Source organism: Leptonychotes weddellii, chromosome 10 (assembly GCF_054177405.1).
Source record: "Leptonychotes weddellii isolate Sample4059 chromosome 10, ASM5417740v2, whole genome shotgun sequence".
In the NCBI taxonomy this organism is placed as follows: Eukaryota; Metazoa; Chordata; class Mammalia; order Carnivora; family Phocidae; genus Leptonychotes; species Leptonychotes weddellii.
The window spans coordinates 105,028,195-105,046,105 of NC_138378.1; the positions used below are offsets into that span (position 1 = coordinate 105,028,195).

Below are 17,911 nucleotides of genomic sequence, written 5' to 3' on the forward strand. Positions count from 1 at the left end.
TGTGCTTATATGTCAGCCTAAATTCTCAGGAAGTTGTCTTTTTAGTCCTTTGCAGAAAATGGGAACCTTTGTTAACACTTTGTTGATCCTCAAAATGATTAATGAAAGGTGAAGGAGAGAAAATGAGGACCCTTTTGGGGCACCTGGTTGGCTCAGTCAGTAGAGCATGCACCTCTTGACCTTGGGGTAGTGAATTGGAGCCCCACATTGGACGTGAGCTCACTTAAAAAAAAAAGAAAAGAAAAAAAAAACGAGGACTCCTTTGGTTCTTATTTTATTTTATTTTTTAAAGATTTTATTTATTTATTTGTGAGAGAGAGAATGAGAGAGACAGCACATGAGAGGGGGGAGGGTCAGAGGGAGAAGCAGATTCCCTGCTGAGCAGGGAGCCCGATGCGGGACTCAATCCAGGGACCCCAGGATCATGACCTGAGCCGAAGGCAGTCGCTTAACCAACCGAGACACCCAGGCACCCTGGTTGTTATTTTAACTAGCATTCAGGAGAATCTTCACAAGTAGGTTACAGTCTCAAGGAATGCTGGATTTAAGGCATCATTCATTGGCTTTTCTTCAGAAACCAAGATCCAGACAGGTTATGATATTTATTGAATGTTTATCATATACCTGGCATTATTTTCAGTTTTCTATGTGTATTTATTTTATTTTTACAACACCTTATGAAATAGATACTATCAGTATTACACCCATTTCCCACATGAGGAAACTGAGGCCCAGAAACATTTTGAAAATTTGCCTAAAGTCACACACTATGATGTGGTGGAGCCAGGATTTCATTTATTCCATCTGACTCTGGAGCAGGAATTCTTAACTACCCCCTCTTTTTGTGTTCATTTGTTTTTACTATGGATTCCTTTGGTGGTTTGTGGAAGCCTATAGACTCCTTCTCAGAATCTCTTGAAATGTGTAAATAAAATACATGGGATGACAAAGAAAACCATTTATATTGAAAAATAGTAATGAACTTATTAGAAAAACAAATTTATGTTATACATGTGCTTCATTATTAATGCATCAAATAAGATGCAGCGGTAGTTCTAATAATACTGAGGTTGTGATAAACATAAAAATATTCCTAGATATCTCAACTGTAATATAACATGAAAATATGGGGCACCTGAGTGGCTCAGTTGTTAAGCATCTGCCTTCGGCTCAGGTCATGATCCCAGGGTCCTGGGATCGAGCCCCGCATCGGGCTCCCTGCTCCGCGGGAAGCCTGTTTCTCCCTCTCCCACTCCCCCTGCTTGTGTTCCTGCTCTCGCTCTCTCTCTGTCAAATAAATAAATAATTAAAAAAAAAAAGAAAGAAAGAAAGAAAATATCTGTGATTTCTGTTAGTGACAAAGTCATAAGTTTAAGGTTAGTGAAAATAAAGATGTACGTTTGTCTAAGCTAATGAACCACCCCCCTCCCCGCCCCTGGACTGCTAGTTAGGACATAATGTCCCCTGAAGTATTGCAAAACCCTCCTAACTGGTCTCCTTGCTTCCAATCTCATTCACTCTCCCTGCCCCGTCCACTGTCTTCACTGGGTGCCATTTCTCCTTGGAGACTTGTTGGATACCCTCCCTTGCCCTAAGATCTGTAGAGTTTATCACTTATTCCTCAATGTCACTTTAGGATCTTGTATATACAGTTATGATTGCATATAATAATGTATGGTATTTGTTAATAGGTCTTTCTTATTTTATTTATTTTCTTTTTTTCTTATTTTCTTTTCTTTTATTTATATGACACAGAGAGAGAGAGAGAGAGAGAGCACAAGCAGGGGGAGTGGCAGGCAGATGGAGAAGCAGGCTCCCCGCTGAGCAGGGAGCCCAATGCAGATGCAGCTCCATTCCAGGACCCTGGGATCATGACCTGAGCTGAAGGCAGACCCTTAACCGACTGAGCCACCCAGGTGCCCCAGTCTTCTTATTTTAATATGAGTTATTTGGGAGTAGGGACTGTGTCTTGTTTATTTATTCCTTTATCTATTTATTCATTCAACAAAAATGTATTGAACACTTCCTGTTACAAGGTGTTATTCTGGGCACTGCAAATATAATAAACATGACAGACTCAGGCCCTGACCTCACTGTTTTGCTAACTTGCACTCATTTCTGGTCCTCAGTATTTGGCTCATGATTGAAATATACTAAATTAACCTGTTTAATTGAATTGGATTGAGTATTAAGATCATATTACTAGTTGGCAGAAATTGTCCCTAAAAAAATGTTTCTTTTTAAAAAAATTTTTTTTAAAGGTTTTACCTATTTATTTTAGACAGAGAGTGCATGTGGAGGGGCAGAGAGGGACAGAGAGGGACAAGCAGACTCTGTGCTGAACGGGGAGCCCGACCTGGGGCTCAATCTCAGGACCCTAAGATCATTACCTGAACAGAAATCGAGAGTTGGAAACTCAACCGACAGAGCCACCCAGGCGCCCCTAAAAAATGTTTCTTGAGAGGGTCCTCAATCTTTGTATCCTCCTATAAATTGCCAGGTATATAGCAGACATTCAAAGATTCCTTTCCTCTAGGCTCTTGCTGGCCCTGTCAGCAAGTAAGCTAAATCTTGCTGCTTAGTAGAGAAATGGGAACAGCTAGTTATTTGTAAGTTTTGCAGGAGGGAAGAAGAGTTGAGAAGGCCTATTTTTGCCCTCTTTTCTGGTCAGATATAACATACAAGATATAATAGCTAACATTTATGGATAGCTTCCAATGTACCAGACACTGTTCTAGGCGCTTTACATGTATCCCCTCATTCAGCCATCATAATAATCCTCGTCGAGAGAACGGAGGCTTAAAGAGGTTAAGTGGCTTGCCCAACTTCTGATAGGTAGAAGGTACTCAGGTGGGGGAATTCCAGCCCAGGCAGTCTGGGCCCAGCACCTCTTCCTCTGAGCAGTAACTGCTATTGACTGCTGTAGGGTCAGAGGTGAGGACTTTGAACAGGATCCACCTACAGCCTGCCTCCTGGTCATGACCTAACTCAAGGCAAGCACGTTTGAGATGGCCAACTGGTTAAAGCTGAAGTCTGGGGCCACGGCAGAGTTAATGAGAGCAGAGCTAACAGCAGCCCTGTTTTCTGGCACAGTCACACCACACTGTTTATCTCATATTGCATTTTATAACAATTGCTCAATCTATTTCCCTCTGGAACTAATGTTGGTCCTGTTAGCTGTGAAGCTACAGGACGAAGTCTCTTAAAAGGAAATTCTCTTTGGGCGGTGCCTGGGTGGCTCAGTCCTTAAGCATCTGCCTTCGGTTCAGGTCATGATCCTAGGGTCCTCGGATGGAGCCCCGTATCAGGCTCCCTGCTCAGCGGGAAGCCTGCTTCTCCCTCTCCCACTCCCCCTGCTTGTGTTCCCTCTCTGGCTGTCTCTGTCTCTCTGTCAAATAAATAAACAAACAAACAAATAAATAAATAAATAAATAAAATCTAAAAAAAAAAAAGGGTTTTTCCTTCTCCAATCAAAAGATACAGAGTGGTTGAATGGATAAAAAAGCAAAACCCAATTATATGCTGTCTAGAAGAGACTCACTTCAGCTTTAAGGGTACAAATAGACTGAAAGTGAAGGGATGGAAAAAGATATTGTATGCAAATGGAAACCAAAGGAAAGCAGAGGTAAGCTATACTTACATCACCCAAAACAGACTTTAAGCCAAAGCCTGTAACAAGAGACAAAGAGAATCATTATATAATGGTAAAGGGATCAATTCATCACGAGTCTGTAACATTTGTAAATATTTACCACTCAACATGGAAGCACCTAAATATATAAAGCAAGTATTAACACTGAATGGAGAAACAGACAGCAATACAATAGTAGGGAAATTCAATATCCCACTTGCAACAAAGAATAGATCATCCAGACAGAAAATCAATTAAGAAACATTGGACTTAAACGACATGCTAGACCAGATGGACTTAACAGACATTTACAGAACATTTCATCCAACAGTAGCAGAACACACATTCTTCTCAAGAGCACATGGAACATTCTCCAGGATAAATCAAATGTTAGGTCACAAAACGAGTCTTAATAAATTTAAGAAGCTTGAAATCTTATCAAGCCTCTTTTCTGACCACAATGCTATGAAACTAGAAATTGATTACAAGAAGAAAATTGGAAGCTTCACAAGTATGCAGAAATTAAACAACATGTGCCTGAACAATCAATGGGTCAAAGAAGTCAAAAGAGAAAGAAAAAACCATCTTTGAGACAAATTAAAATGGAAATATAATATATCAAGACTTATGGAATGCAGCAAAAGCAGTTCTAAGAGGACACTGTATAGCAGTTAACTCCTACATTCAGAAAAAAGGAAAGCTCTCCAGTGGAGAACCTAATTTTACACCTCAATGAACTAGAGAAAAAAAGAAAAAGAACAAATGAAGCCCAAAGTTAGTAGAAAGAACAAAATGACAAAGATCAGAGCAAAAATAAATGAGAGACTAAAAGATAATAGAAAATGTTAATGAAACTAAGAGATTCTTTTTTAAAGATAAACAAAATAGACAAACCTTGAGCTAGACTAATCAAGAAAAATAGAGAGGACTCAAATAAAATAACAAATGAAAGAGGAGACATTACAACTGATACCAGAGAAATTTGAAGAGTCATTAAGAGATTACAATGAACAAGCGTATGCCAACTAATTGGAAAACTGAGAAGAAATGGATAAATTTCTAGAAACACACAACCTTCTAAGATTGAATCATGAAGAAATAGAAATATGAACAGAATGATTACTAGCAAGGAGATTGAATCAGTAATCAAAAACCTCCCAATATGGGGCACCCGGGTGGCTCAGTTGGTTAAGCAGCTGCCTTTGGCTCAGGTCATGATCTCAGGATCCGGGGATCAAGCCCCAGGGCAGGCTCTCTGCTCAGTGGGGAGCCTGCTTCTCCCTCTCCCTCTGACTGATGCTCCTCCTGCTTTTGCTCTCTGTCAAGTAAATAAATAAAATCTTAAAAAACAAAAAACAAAAAACCTCCCAACAAAGAAAAGTCACAACTAAGTGGGTTCACTGGTGAATTCTACTGAACATTGGGAAAAATTAACACCAATTCTTCTCAAGCTCTCAAACAGAAAGAGAAGAAACACTTCCAAACTCACTTTATGAGGCTAGTATTACCCTGATACCAAACCAGATAAGGATACTACAAGAAAAGAAAATTACAGGCCAATATCCCTGATGAACATGAATGCAAAAATCCTCAACAAAAAAATGAGCAAACCATAGAACAATGAAACCAAGAGCTGGTTCTTTGAAAAAATCAATAAAATTGAAAAACGTCTAACCAGACTCATCAGAAAAAAAAAGAGAGAGAAAGAGAACTCAAAAAATGAGCAAACCAAATTCCACAGTACATTAAAAGGGTCATACACCTTGGTTAATTGAGATTTATTCCAGGGATGTTCAGTATCTGCAAATCAATGTGATACACCACATTAACAAAATTAAAAATAAAAATCATATGATAATCTCAATAGATGCAAAAAAAGCATTTGACAAAATTCAACATTTTTTCATGATAAAAACTGTCAACAAACTAGGTGTACAGAGAACATACCTCAACATAATAAAGACCATATCTGACAAGCCCAAAGTGAACATCATACTCAATGGTGAAAAGCTGAAATCTTTTCCTCTAAGATCAGGAACAAGACAAGGATGCCCACTCTTTTTCTTTTTATTTAATTTACTTCCCCCCCCCAAGTAATCTTTACACCCAATGTGGGGCTCAAACTCAGGATTCTGGATCAAGAACCACATGCTCTACTGACTGAGCCAGCCAGGTGCCCCAAGGATGCCCACTCTTGCCACTTTTATTCAGCATAGTACTGGAAGTCCTAGCCAGAGCAATTAGGAAGAAAAAGAAATAACAGGTAACCAAATTGGAAGGGAAGTAAAATTGTCTCTATGTGCAGATGACATGACATTATATGTAGAAAACCCTAAAAATCCCACCAAAAAACTGTTAGAATAAGCAAGTTAGTAAAGTTGCAGCATACAAAACCAATATATACGGGGCGCCTGGGTGGCTCACTCGGTTAAGCGTCTGCCTTCAGCTCAGGTCATGTCCCAGGGTCCTGGGACTGAGCCCTGCTTCAGGCTCTCTGCTCATAGTGGAGCCTGCTTCTCCCTCTCCCTCTGCTTGTGCTCTCTCTCTCTCTCTCTCAAATAAATAAACGAATCTTTTAAAAAAACAAATCCAATATATAAAAATCATTTGTGTTTCTACACAATAACAGTGATCTATCTGGAAGGGAAATTAAGAAAACAACATCATTTATAATAGCATCAAAAAGAATAAAATACCTAGGAATAAATCTAACCAATGAGGTGAAAGATCTGAACACTGAAAACTATAAGACATTGATGAAAAAGATAGAAGAAGACACAAATAAATGAGAAGGTATTCTGTGCTCATGGGTTGGAAAGATTGTTGTTTGTTAAAATGTCCCTACTACCCAAAACTATCTAGATTGAATACAATCTCTATCAAAATTCCAATGGCATTTTTCACAGAAATATGAAAAACAATTCTAAAATTTGTATGAAACCACAAAAGACCCTAAATAGACAAAGCAATCTTGAGAAAGAAGAACAAAGCTGGAGGCATCACACTTCCTGACTTCAAGCTATATTACAAAGCTATAGTAATCAAAACAGTATGGTATTGAGATATAAGACACATAGGTCAATGGAACCTAATAGAGAGCCCGGAAAAACACCCACACATATATTGTCAATTGATTTATGACAAAGGAGCCAAAAATATATGCTGGGAAAAAGGTAGTTTCTTTAATAAAATGTACTGGGAAAACTGGATAGGAAATGATCCTGGTATCAGACAGACTTGGCTCTACAATGGAGCTGTTACCCAATGAGGAAGTTAAAGATTATGTGAACTAGGGGTTCAACGTCCAAGATTCTGTTCCATATATAATAACATCATTGTCTACTTTGAAGGGACAATCAGAAATCCAGGCCATGTGGGTAGAGAGGTTGGGATAGCTGTGATTGTGAAAACCTGAGGAACTGGCCTCGAGAATTGCTAATCTTGACTTCTTGCTTATCTGAGCAAGGAAGTGAAACCAGAATGACTCCTCCCTCACCCCATCCTGTGGAAAGCCAAAAACTCTAATTTCTTGGCCAATGATGATTTCCTACAGATGTACAAGAACTAGTGTCATCTTTCTTAACCATGATAAGAGTTCCAGTAACAGCTTCATGAAAGAGAGTTGATTCTTTACAAAATTGTTCTAGCAATATTTCTGCCAATGCCTGCCTCATAAAAGATGTTGAAAAGATCATCTCTACCCCTGATGGGTCTGGCATGTGGCCCGTGGCCATCATGATAGAAGCTATGTTCCAACATAGGTGCTCTCATTAGATACTGCCCATTTGGACCCTGGCCTGATCAACAAGGAGATATATTTATCTATTGTATCTATGTATCTATCTATGAATCTATTATCTATATCTACTGTCTACATTTTCTATCTGTTTATATATAATATCTATATAAACATATGTAAGGAGGCAAAGTATATCTATCTATAATACATATATATTTTATTTTTATTATTATTATTTTTTAAAGATTTTATTTATTTTTTTGACAGAGAAAAACACAGAGAGAGCAGGAACACAAGCAGGGGGAGTGGGAGAGGGAGAAGCAGATTTCCCGCAGAGCAGGGAGCCCGATGTGGGACTCGATCCCAGGACCCCGGGATCATGACCTGAGCCGAAGGCAGACGCTTAACGACTGAGCCACCCAGGCGCCCTATAATACATATATATTTTATTTTATTTATTTATTTTTTTTAAAAAGCCGTGAATTCTTTTTTTTATTTATTTATTTATTTATTTATTTATTTATTTGAGACAGAGAATGAGATAGAGAGAGCATGAGAGGGGGAGGGTCAGAGGGAGAAGCAGGCTCCCTGCCGAGCAGGGAGCCCGATGCGGGACTCGATCCCGGGACTCCAGGATCATGACCTGAGCCGAAGGCAGTCGCTTAACCGACTGAGCCACCCAGGCGCCCAATACATATATATTTTAAAGATTTATTTTGAGAGGCACCTGGGTTGCTCAGTTGGTTAAGTGTCTGCCTTTGGCTCAGGTCATGACCCTCAGGTCCTGGGATCGAGCCCCGTGTCAGGCTCCCTGCTCGGTGGGGAGTCTGCTTCTCCTGCTCCATCTGCCCCTCCCCCCAGCTTGTGCGCACACTCTCTCTAATAAATAAATATCTAAAAAAAATAAAAAAAATTTATTTATTTTGAGAGCAAGCGAGAGCAAGTGCAAGTGGGGGGAAGGGCAGAGAGAGAATCTCAACCAGACTCCCTGTTGAGCGCAGAGCCTGATGTGCGGCTCGATCTCATGAGTCTGAGATCATGACCTGAGCCGAAACCAAAAGTCCGATGCTTAACTGACTGAGCTACCCAGGTGTCCAAGATCTTATTTTTAAATAATCTCTACCCTCAATGTTCAGCTCAAACTTAAAACCCTGAGATCAAAAGTCAAATGCTCTACTGACTGAGCCAGTCATGTGCCCCAAAACTGGTTAGCTTTTTTTTTATAGACTTTATTTATTTATTTGAGAAAGACAGAGAGAGCACAGAGGCAGAGTGAGAGGGAGAGAAAGTCAAGCCGACTGTTCTATTTCTTAAAAAAAAAAATTCTTTTTTTAAAGTAGGCTCCACACCCAGTGTGGAACCCAATGCAGGGCTTGAGCTCACAACCCTGAAATCAAGACCTGAACTGATATCAAGAATCCGACGCTTAACTGACTGACAACCCAGGTGCCCCAAAGATTTTTTATTTTATTATTATTTTTTTAAAAGATTTTATTTATTTATTTGTCAGAGAGAGAGAGCAGCACAAGCAGAGAGAGGGGCAGAGGGAGAAGCAGGCTCTCCACTGAGCAAGGAGCTCAATGCAGGACTCGGTCCTTGGAGCCTGGGATTATGACCTGAGCCGAAGGCAGATGCCCAACTGACTGAGCCACCCAGGCATCCCACAAAGATTTTTTTTTTAAGATTTTATTTATTTATTAGAGAGAGAGAGCACAAGTGGAGTGAGGGGCAGAGGGAGAAGCAGACTCCCGCTGAAGCGGGAGCCCAACGCTGGGCTCAATCCCAGGACTCTGGGATCATGACCTGAGCCGGAGGCACCCGCTCAACTTGACTGAGCCACCCAGGTGCTCCAACCCCCAAAACTTTATTTATTTTTAAGGATTTTATTTATTTGTTAAAGAGAGAGAGAAAGAGAGAATACAAGCAGGGGGAGTGGCAGGCAGAGGGAGAAGCAAGCTCCTCACTGAGCAAGAAGCCTGATGTGGGACTCATTCCCAGGACCCTGGGATCATGACCTGAGCCAAAGGCAGACACTTAACCAACTGAGCCACCCAGGCGTCCCCAAAGACTTTATTTTTAAGTAATCTCTACATCCGAGGTGGGGCTCGAACTCACAACCTCAAGAGTTGCACGTTCTATTGCTCTGCTGATTGAGTCAGCCAGGTGCCCTTAGACGTAGGGTTTGGAGGGAGATGGTACATATCTTGAGTGCTATGGATAGTGTTATGAGTTCCTAAAAGGATTTGTGAAAATATATGCATGTCAATTGCTGTTATGGAGCTGTTTGATCAATGACTGAAGGAAAAATATGAGGAAGTATCTAGATGGCCTCTCAAACTCCCTATTAAGACTTTTTTGTGTGTATGTGTAACAGCCCGTTTTGAAAAATTGAATTAAAGTTATGAATCCTTCTTTTTTAATTAATTAATTTTAAGTAGGCTCCATGCCCAATGTGGGGCTGGAAGTCAGACCCAAGATCGAGTCACACACTCTACCACCTGAGCCAGCCAGGAGCCCCCTGAATCCTCTTTTCAAAAATGCACAGTTACACACAAAAGATTGTTCATAATTTGAGGGGATCCATGAAGTTCTGACACCAAACCATGGCCTCCAAGCTAACTATTGCCTCTCAGTCCTATTTTAGAATACAGTAGAGGGCTAGGTTTACCAAACTAGACCAGAAGCAACTTCTGGAAGCAGATGTATTTTGGAGAACAGTAAGTGTTAGTACACATATTCTTTTTACTTTGCAAAGTATAAAAACATAGATAACACGATGGAATACACCACATTCTGGATTCTTCAGGAGGCTTTTATGGGCACTACAAATAATGATTTCTGACCACAGATATAGCTGAATCGTTCAGCAAATATTTACTGGGTGCCTGATATTTACAGGCACTGTGCCAGTGACTGAGGTCACCCAGATAAAAAAGACACCATGGTCCTCGATGAGACTCTTCACTTGAAGAAGCCTGAATGTAGTTACTGGTGGCCTTTAAAAAGGGGGGGGAGGGTGTTCATGTAAGTTTGAAAGGCATTGTGGGAGATGGAAAAAGGTCTCTGAGCTGGCGACTTGATTCTTGGTTTCTCCACATCCTAGACAGGCGAGCTTGGCAAGTCACTCAAACTCATCTATCATCTATCGAAATGGGTTAATAAGCAGACGAGAACTGTTGCAAATCGTCAAAAAGACAACTTTTGTAAAAATGAACATGGACAAACGAAAAAACCCAAGGACGAGGCTTGTTGAAAGTAACGGCTGGGAGGGTCGCCCCTTGAGTGAAAAGTCTGGCTCTTCCAAGGCTCTAAGACCACCGCTGCGCCCAGCACGCGGTCAGAATCTGCTCAATAAACCTTCCGGGACGGATCAAGTTCCGCTTCCGCAGGCAGATTTTTTATGTAGGCGTGAGCACAGGACGGCCGACGCACTTCAGCGTCGGACCTCCCTCCCGCGCATGCTCCAAAGGATAGGCGGAGAGCGGAAGGGCGGGGGAGGGAGGAGACGCAGCTGACCGCCGGCTCGTTCGCCCTGCAGGCCCTCGCGGGAGGCGGGGGCGCGCGCGCGCATGCTCGCGCGGCCGGTTGCGTACAGTAGTGACGGTCGCGCGGGAGCGGTCACGTGACCGTAGCGGCTGCCTGTACAGTAAGGACCCAATATGGCAGCGGCGGTAGCAGTGGCAACGGCAGCAGGAGGACCGGCCGCCCCATAGACCCCCGCCCCCCCGCGCACCACCCCCGTCGCTTCCTCTGCTTGGGTGCTCCTCCGCCCTGACTTCCCCTTTCTCCCACCTTTCCCGGCACCGCGGGAAAAGCATCGCAGGGCAGAGCAGGCAGGGAGGGCGGCCGGAGCCCGGACACGGGAGCCTCCCAGTCAGTTCAAGACCCGACATGAGGGAAAAGGGCCGTAGGAAGAAGGGCAGGACCTGGGCGGAGGCCGCCAAGACGGTAAGGGGGAGGGAGCGAAGGGGAAGCCCGGGAGAATTTTGTTCCCTCGCCGCCTGCCGGTCTCAGGGGAAGGGAGGTCATTGGCTCAGCGACCCGGCTGAAGGGGGCACAAAACCGCGCGGAGAGGGCGGCGGTTAGTGTCGGGGTTGTGATCCCTGTGGAAATGGAGGCGCCCAGCGGAAGAGGGTCGCCGCGGGGCTGTGGCTTCTCCCTGCGTCTGCGACGAGTCCCCTTGGTGTTTTGAAGCTGCCTTTCGGGGTCACGTCGCTCTCACCTCCACTCTGTGGTAGCTCCCGCCCCGGCCTGGGGAAGTCTGTTGTGCTTGCACAGTAACCGGTTCTTCTCCCTTGTGCGGCTGAAGAGCCCCCATTGGATGCAGATAGGAGAAGGCTTATGCGTGCACCCAGCCCCGGAAAGAAGAGAGGAGCGCTGGATCTTGGTAGAATTTACCCGCTATAGCGGACATGCCGCCTGACCCCGGGTCCCCCGCTCGTCTGGGCTCCCAGATCCAACGTGAGGTCACGAGGCTCATGTTTTTGTTTGCTGTTGAAAGCTGAAAGTGCAAGAGGTGTTTAGAAACGAAGTAACAGGTGGGACTTGTAGAATTTTTTTTTTTCTGTTTCCGTAGAGACCTACTCTGAACAAGGCAGCAATGCATGGTGGGACGTGTAGTTTACCCGGCCTTGACTTTTCCGTAGCTAAAGTGATGGTGGGTACACGAAGTTGTAATTAGTAGGTAAAACCATCTTTTTTTTTTTTTTCCTTTTTTAATAACGAGGCTTAGAGGTAGGATTTAAGTAATCAGTGAGACTTTCATTGTGTTGTATGAAAAAATGAAAAGCGTGTATGTATGTAGAAATGAAACATTAGGAGACGCTGCAGAAAAGTAATGGGACATAAAACAGCATGTTAGTGTTGGAAAGTGAGAAAGTGTGGAGACATTATCTTTAATGGTGAATCATGTCAGTAATACTTGTATAATATGGAGAACCCTTCTAAATGAACCTTTTTTATATGATATACGGTTTATTTTTTAAATGAGGTTTTTTTTTCTGATTATGAAAGTAATAAATGTAAACTGTGGGAGAATTTGGAAGATTATAGGAACGTATAAAGAAGAAAATAAGAAATCACGTATTTCACCCCTCAACTATATCTGTTAATGTTTTGTTATCATCCAGTCTTTTTAATTTATTTCCCCACATTTGGATCCTGCTGTTTATTCAATCTTATGCATTTTTGTAAACCTTGTGCATTTGTTTTGTAAATTTGATGTGATAGGGGATTGATGAGTCTTAAGCTTGTATTTCTGTTTTAGTTGGAAATGTGAAAAAGTTAGTGAATAAATAAAAGCACATTTTATTTATTGAGTGTTTTCACTTAACAGTCTCTCTTCATAATTGTGACTGTGCTGATAGTTTCCTTCTGAAAGATAAACTCTAGAAATAATTTTTTTGGTGGTGAGGGAATTGCTGCTTCACAGAAGGCTGTTACACTTTCTTCTACTTGATGAATACCTCAAGACTTTTTCTTTTTATCAAAAAGATGGCAAATTTTAATTATAGGTAAGCAGACCACAACCCTAATTATGTTCATTAAGTCTCTAGAATCTTAAGAGTACTTTTGAATTATGATCTCTTTGGATAAACTAGTCTAATCATTAGGAAATTGTGACAAGTAGGAAAAATTTGCATCTGCTGTTTAGATTTTCCTTTTTTTAAAAGATTTTGTTTATTTGACAGAGCTGGAGAGCACAGGCAGGGGGAGTGGCACAGGGAGAGGCAGAAGCAGGCCCCCTGCTGAGCAGGGAGTCTGACTTGCGGCTCAATCCCAGGCTGAAGGCAGATGTTTAACTAACTGAGCCACACAGGCACCCCTAGATTTTCCTTTAATTAACATATTTGTTCATTCATAATAAGCATTTTATGCCTAACTAGGTATGTGAAAAATAGTATCTAAAAGATGGAAAGGCTAGTTTATTAAGTAGAGTACTGAGTGAGTTCTTGAAGGGGTCAGTATATTACTGGCTTGGTATTATTATTTGGTTCTGGCAAATGTAAGGCCTCAATCTTAGTAAAAATGAATTTTAGAAGGAGAATGGTGATACTAAAACTTTTTTTTTCCTAGTAGCCAAAATGTAAAAAAAACATCCTACTCACTTTGGTTTGGTTTATCATCTATAAAGGGAGGAATTAAACTAAACCTCTGTATTCAAAAGATTTCCATTTGTAGGAAGGACTATTATTTATTTATTTTTAAAAGATTTTATTTATTTATTAGAGAGAGAGAGAGAGAGAGCACATGAGGGGGGGAGGGTCAGAGGGAGAAGCAGATTCCCTGCTGAGCAGGGAGCCCGATGCCGGACTCCATCCTGGGACTCCAGGATCATGACCTGAGCCCAAAGGCAGTCGCTTAACCAGCTGAACCACCCAGGCACCCAGGAAGGACTATTTAGAAGTAAAATTAGAGGGAGTAGATAAAAGTAAATTTTTAATATTTCAGAATAATGAGATCAGAAAATTAGTGATTTGACAAATGGAAGTAACTTTGACCTAAATTAAGAAATGTAGCATATAAGATCAACAGGGCTAGGAGAAGTATGTCTTAAGAAACTTATTTCATAGGCATTAAGGTCAAATGTTCTAGGAACAGAGTTTCAGCAAGGAAAGAATAAAATTCTTTACGAAAATAAGCAATATCTGCTGCTTGTTTCATTGTGTGTACCTGCATTGTAGAGCTGTCCTGTTTTAGGGAACACGATTAAAATGGGGTTGTATTTCTTTTTTCTGTTTTTAAGATTTTATTTATTTATTTGACAGAGAGAGAGATCGCGAGAGAGGGAATACAAGCAGGGGGAATGGGAGAGGGAGAAGCAGGCTTCCCGCCGAGCAGGGAGCCTGATGCGGGGCTCGATCCCAGGACCCTGAGATCATGACCTGAGGCGAAGGCAGACGCTTAATGACTGAGCCACCCAGGCGCCCCAAAATGGGGTTGTATTTCTGACCAATAGTATAGCAACAGATAAATAAAATTAATTATATATGTGTATATACATGTATGGTATGGAGGGTATGTGTGTGGATGTGTGTGGATGTGTGAGAGCTATGGATTGATGTAAGGTTATTATGAACAATCTGAAAAATCAAGATAAGATTCATAATTACTGTAAGATAGTAAAATTATTCCAAAAGGCTGATTAAATATATAGATTGGTTTCAATAACTAGGGACACCAGACAGACGGATAATGGAGTTGAGATTCCACAGAACTTGAATGCTCATTCATTACACTGGACCATCTCCCTACTGATCTTATATTTGCCCTATATAAATACCCTAGTTATAAAAAGCATTACTCAAATATTTAGTTAATAGTCGTACATGTTTTAAATTTTAAGGGTGGCAGTGATGGTGATGAAATGATTTGGAATTAGATCTGTAGTATATAGTGTGCCAGAGATCTTAAGAATTATTACACTGATTTTAGAACTGTGCACAAAGTTATGCTCATTCTTTAAACAAAGCAAAAACAAAATAGAAACAAAAAACCTTGATCACCTAAATATATAATGACATCCCTGAGGAATTTAGCTGTTTTTATAAAGCAGAGCTTTTGAGATAGTACAATCTTGTTGATCCTGTTTTCTCTTTTGACTTTTTCCTTGTTATGCACCACAACTAGGGAAGCATTGTCCTAAAAGGACAAGTTTGTTGTAATTGTAAGTAGAATGGACAGAGAGGCAGACCTTAGAGATTGTACACTAGAGGTAACTTTGGATATCTTGGGAATAAGGTGGTCAGGTATGAGAAGTGAAGTATGGGTGTTAGAGGTGAGGAGCACAGCAGTCTGTCTTGTAGATCTTTAGCATGTGGTTTGTAGACTGAAAAAAAGGTGGGGGGGCCCTGGGTGGCTCGGTCGTTAAGCATCTGCCTTCAGGTCAGCTCATGATCCCAGGGTCCTGGGATCGAACCCCGCATCAGGCTCCCTGCTCAGCAGGAAGCCTACTTCTCCCTCTCCTACTCCCTCTGCTTGTGTTCCCTCTCTCCCTCTGTCTCTGTCAAATAAATAAATAAAATCTTAATCTTTTTTTTTTAAGATTTTATTTATTTGACAGAGAGAGACAGATAGTGACAGAGATAGCGAGAAAGAGCACAAGCAGGGGGAGAGGCAGAGGGAGAGGGAGAAGCAGGCTCCCTGTGGAGCAGGGAACGGGACGTGGGGCTCGATCTCAGGACCCTGGGATCGTGACCTGAGCCGAAGGCAGACGCTTAACGACTGAGCCACCCAGGGACCCCTAAATAAATAAAATCTTAAAAAAAAAAAAAAGGTTAAAAAAAGGTGGGGTTTTTTTTTGGCAGGGGGAGGATGCTATCTATATAGATTTCCCTTAGTGGTTAATATGATTTTGAATGTACATAGATTTTTATTTTTGTCATTTACCTAAAGTTATTTAACTTTGGGGAATAAGATGGAAGATAGAAAATTTCTGTTAAGGGAGTAATCAGAGGCTAATTACTTTGTGTAGAAAGTATAGAATATGGAAAGTAACTAAAAATATAATGGGGATACCTGGGTGGCTTAGTTGGTTAGAGCGTCTGACTCTTGATTTCACTCAGGTTATGATCTCAGGGTTGTGAGATCAAGCCCTGTGAAAGGCTCCCACTAAGTCGTGGAGCCTGCTTAAGATTCTCTCTCTCCCTTTCCCTCTGTCTCCACCCTCCCCCGCATGCGCACACACAGGCTTGCGTGGGCGTGCTCTCTCTCTAAAAAAAGTATAATGATAAAAATATATAATGAATAGAAAGATGATTAGGAAAAAATCTAAACAAAATAGCCTTTAGAAAAAAATACAAGTCTTAGAAATTATCAGGACCCTTAATCTTTATTGTGAGTAATTTTTTTCTTAAAAATTATAAATACAGGGGGGCGCCTGGGTGGCTCAGTCGTTAAGCGTCTGCCTTCGGCTCAGGTCATGATCCCAGGGTCCTGGGATCGAGCCCCGCGTCGGGCTCCCTGCTCTGCGGGAAGCCTGTTTCTCCCTCTCCCACTTCCCCTGCTTGTGTTCCCTCTCTCACTGTGTCTCTCTCTGTCAAATAAATAAATAAAATCTTTAAAAAATATATATATATATAAATATAGGGGCACCTGGGTGGCTCAGTTGTTAAGCGGCTGCCTTCGGCTTGGGTTATGATCCCAGGGTCCTGGAATCGAGCCCCACATCATGCTCCTTGCTCAGTGGGGAGCCTGCTTCTCCCTCTCCCTCTGCCACTCCCCTGCTCCTGCTCTCTCTCTCTGTGTCAAATAAATAAATAAAATCTTAAAAAAAATTACTGTGGCACCTGGTTGGCTTGGTCAGTTGGACAGCTGCCTTTGGCTGGGGTCGTGATCCCAGGGTCCTCCTATTGAGTCCCTTGTCGAGCCTCTTGTCGAGCTCCCTGCTCTGCGGGGAGCCTGCTTCTCCTCCTCCCTGGCTTGTGCTCTCTCTCTCTCTCTGTCTCTCAAATAAATAAATAAAATCCTTAAAAAGTTAAAAATGAAAATAAATTATAAATACAGACTTAAAAGCCAGGCCTGGTTATGTCCCTTTGGATGTATACTGACCAGTCCAGAGTCCTCTTTAGTCTGTATTTGTATTGTATTTGTAGTTGTATTAGAATCTCCAGGAGAGAGCGTGCATATTTGAAAACATAGTAAATCTATTGTTTTTATAATACAGACTGTGGAAGGTAAAACTGGGCAAAGTCTTGATTTGTGGAATATATGGAAAATAGGATGAGAAAGCATTGTAGGGACCATGAGTTAAAAATTGAGAAACTACTCTCTCTGATCCATAATTACGAAATACTAACTGCATATTTATATTTATTATTTCAGCTTTATGGAGGTATAATTGGCAAAAAATTGTAAGATGCTTGATACATTCATGAAGTTGCTATTTGCAAGTCTATTTGTGTTAGGTGATTTGATGTAACACTCTTTACTTGACTGATCTTCCTTCTTTCCATAGTATTAAAGTTCCCCTGTGTTTCCTGTCTTGAAGTTTGTGTTATTTTCAGTTCACCCTTCCTTCTGTCCTATTTTTATGTGCCTGCTTTATTTTTTTAATTTATTTTTTTTAAGATTTTATTTATTTATTTGACAGAGAGAGACACAGCGAGAGAGGGAACACAAGCAGGGGGAGTGGGAGAGGGAGAAGCAGGCTTCCCGAAGCAGAGCAGGGAGCCTGATGGGGGGCTCGATCCCAGGACTCTGGGATCATGACCTGAGCCGAAGGCAGACGCTTAATGACTGAGCCACCCAGGCACCCCAATATAGGTTGTTTTTTTTAAAGTGTGGGTTTTTTTTTTTTTTTAGATTTTATTTATTTATTTGACAGAGAGACACAGTGAGAGAGGGAACACAAGCAGGGGGAGTGGGAGAGGGAGAAACAGGCTTCCCGCAGAGCAGGGAGCCCGATGCAGGGCTCGATCCCAGGACGATCCCAGGGCCCTGGGATTATGACCTGAGCCGAAGGCAGATGCTTAACGACTGAGCCCCTATAGGTTTTTTTCTTTTTCTTTTTTTTTTTAAAGATTTTATTTATTTATTTGAGA

At 41.6% G+C, this 17,911-nt stretch overlaps 1 protein-coding gene across 4 annotated transcripts in view; it reads left to right on the forward strand.

Moving 5' to 3' along the window:
* The first annotated feature begins 10,980 nt into the window (after nt 1-10,980).
* The window catches only part of ASXL2 (ASXL transcriptional regulator 2), a 148,214-nt gene continuing 141,283 nt past the window's right edge, over nt 10,981-17,911 (forward strand). The window contains exons 1-2 of one of the 4 annotated variants that reach the window (XM_081797084.1): nt 10,982-11,318; nt 11,680-11,908. Coding sequence is in view for 1 of the 4 variants with exons in the window: in XM_081797081.1 (XP_081653207.1) it covers nt 11,262-11,318 (57 nt within the window). In the remaining 3 variants the exon portion in view is untranslated. The other 3 variants (XM_081797081.1, XM_081797082.1, XM_081797083.1) reach the window with 3 other exon arrangements.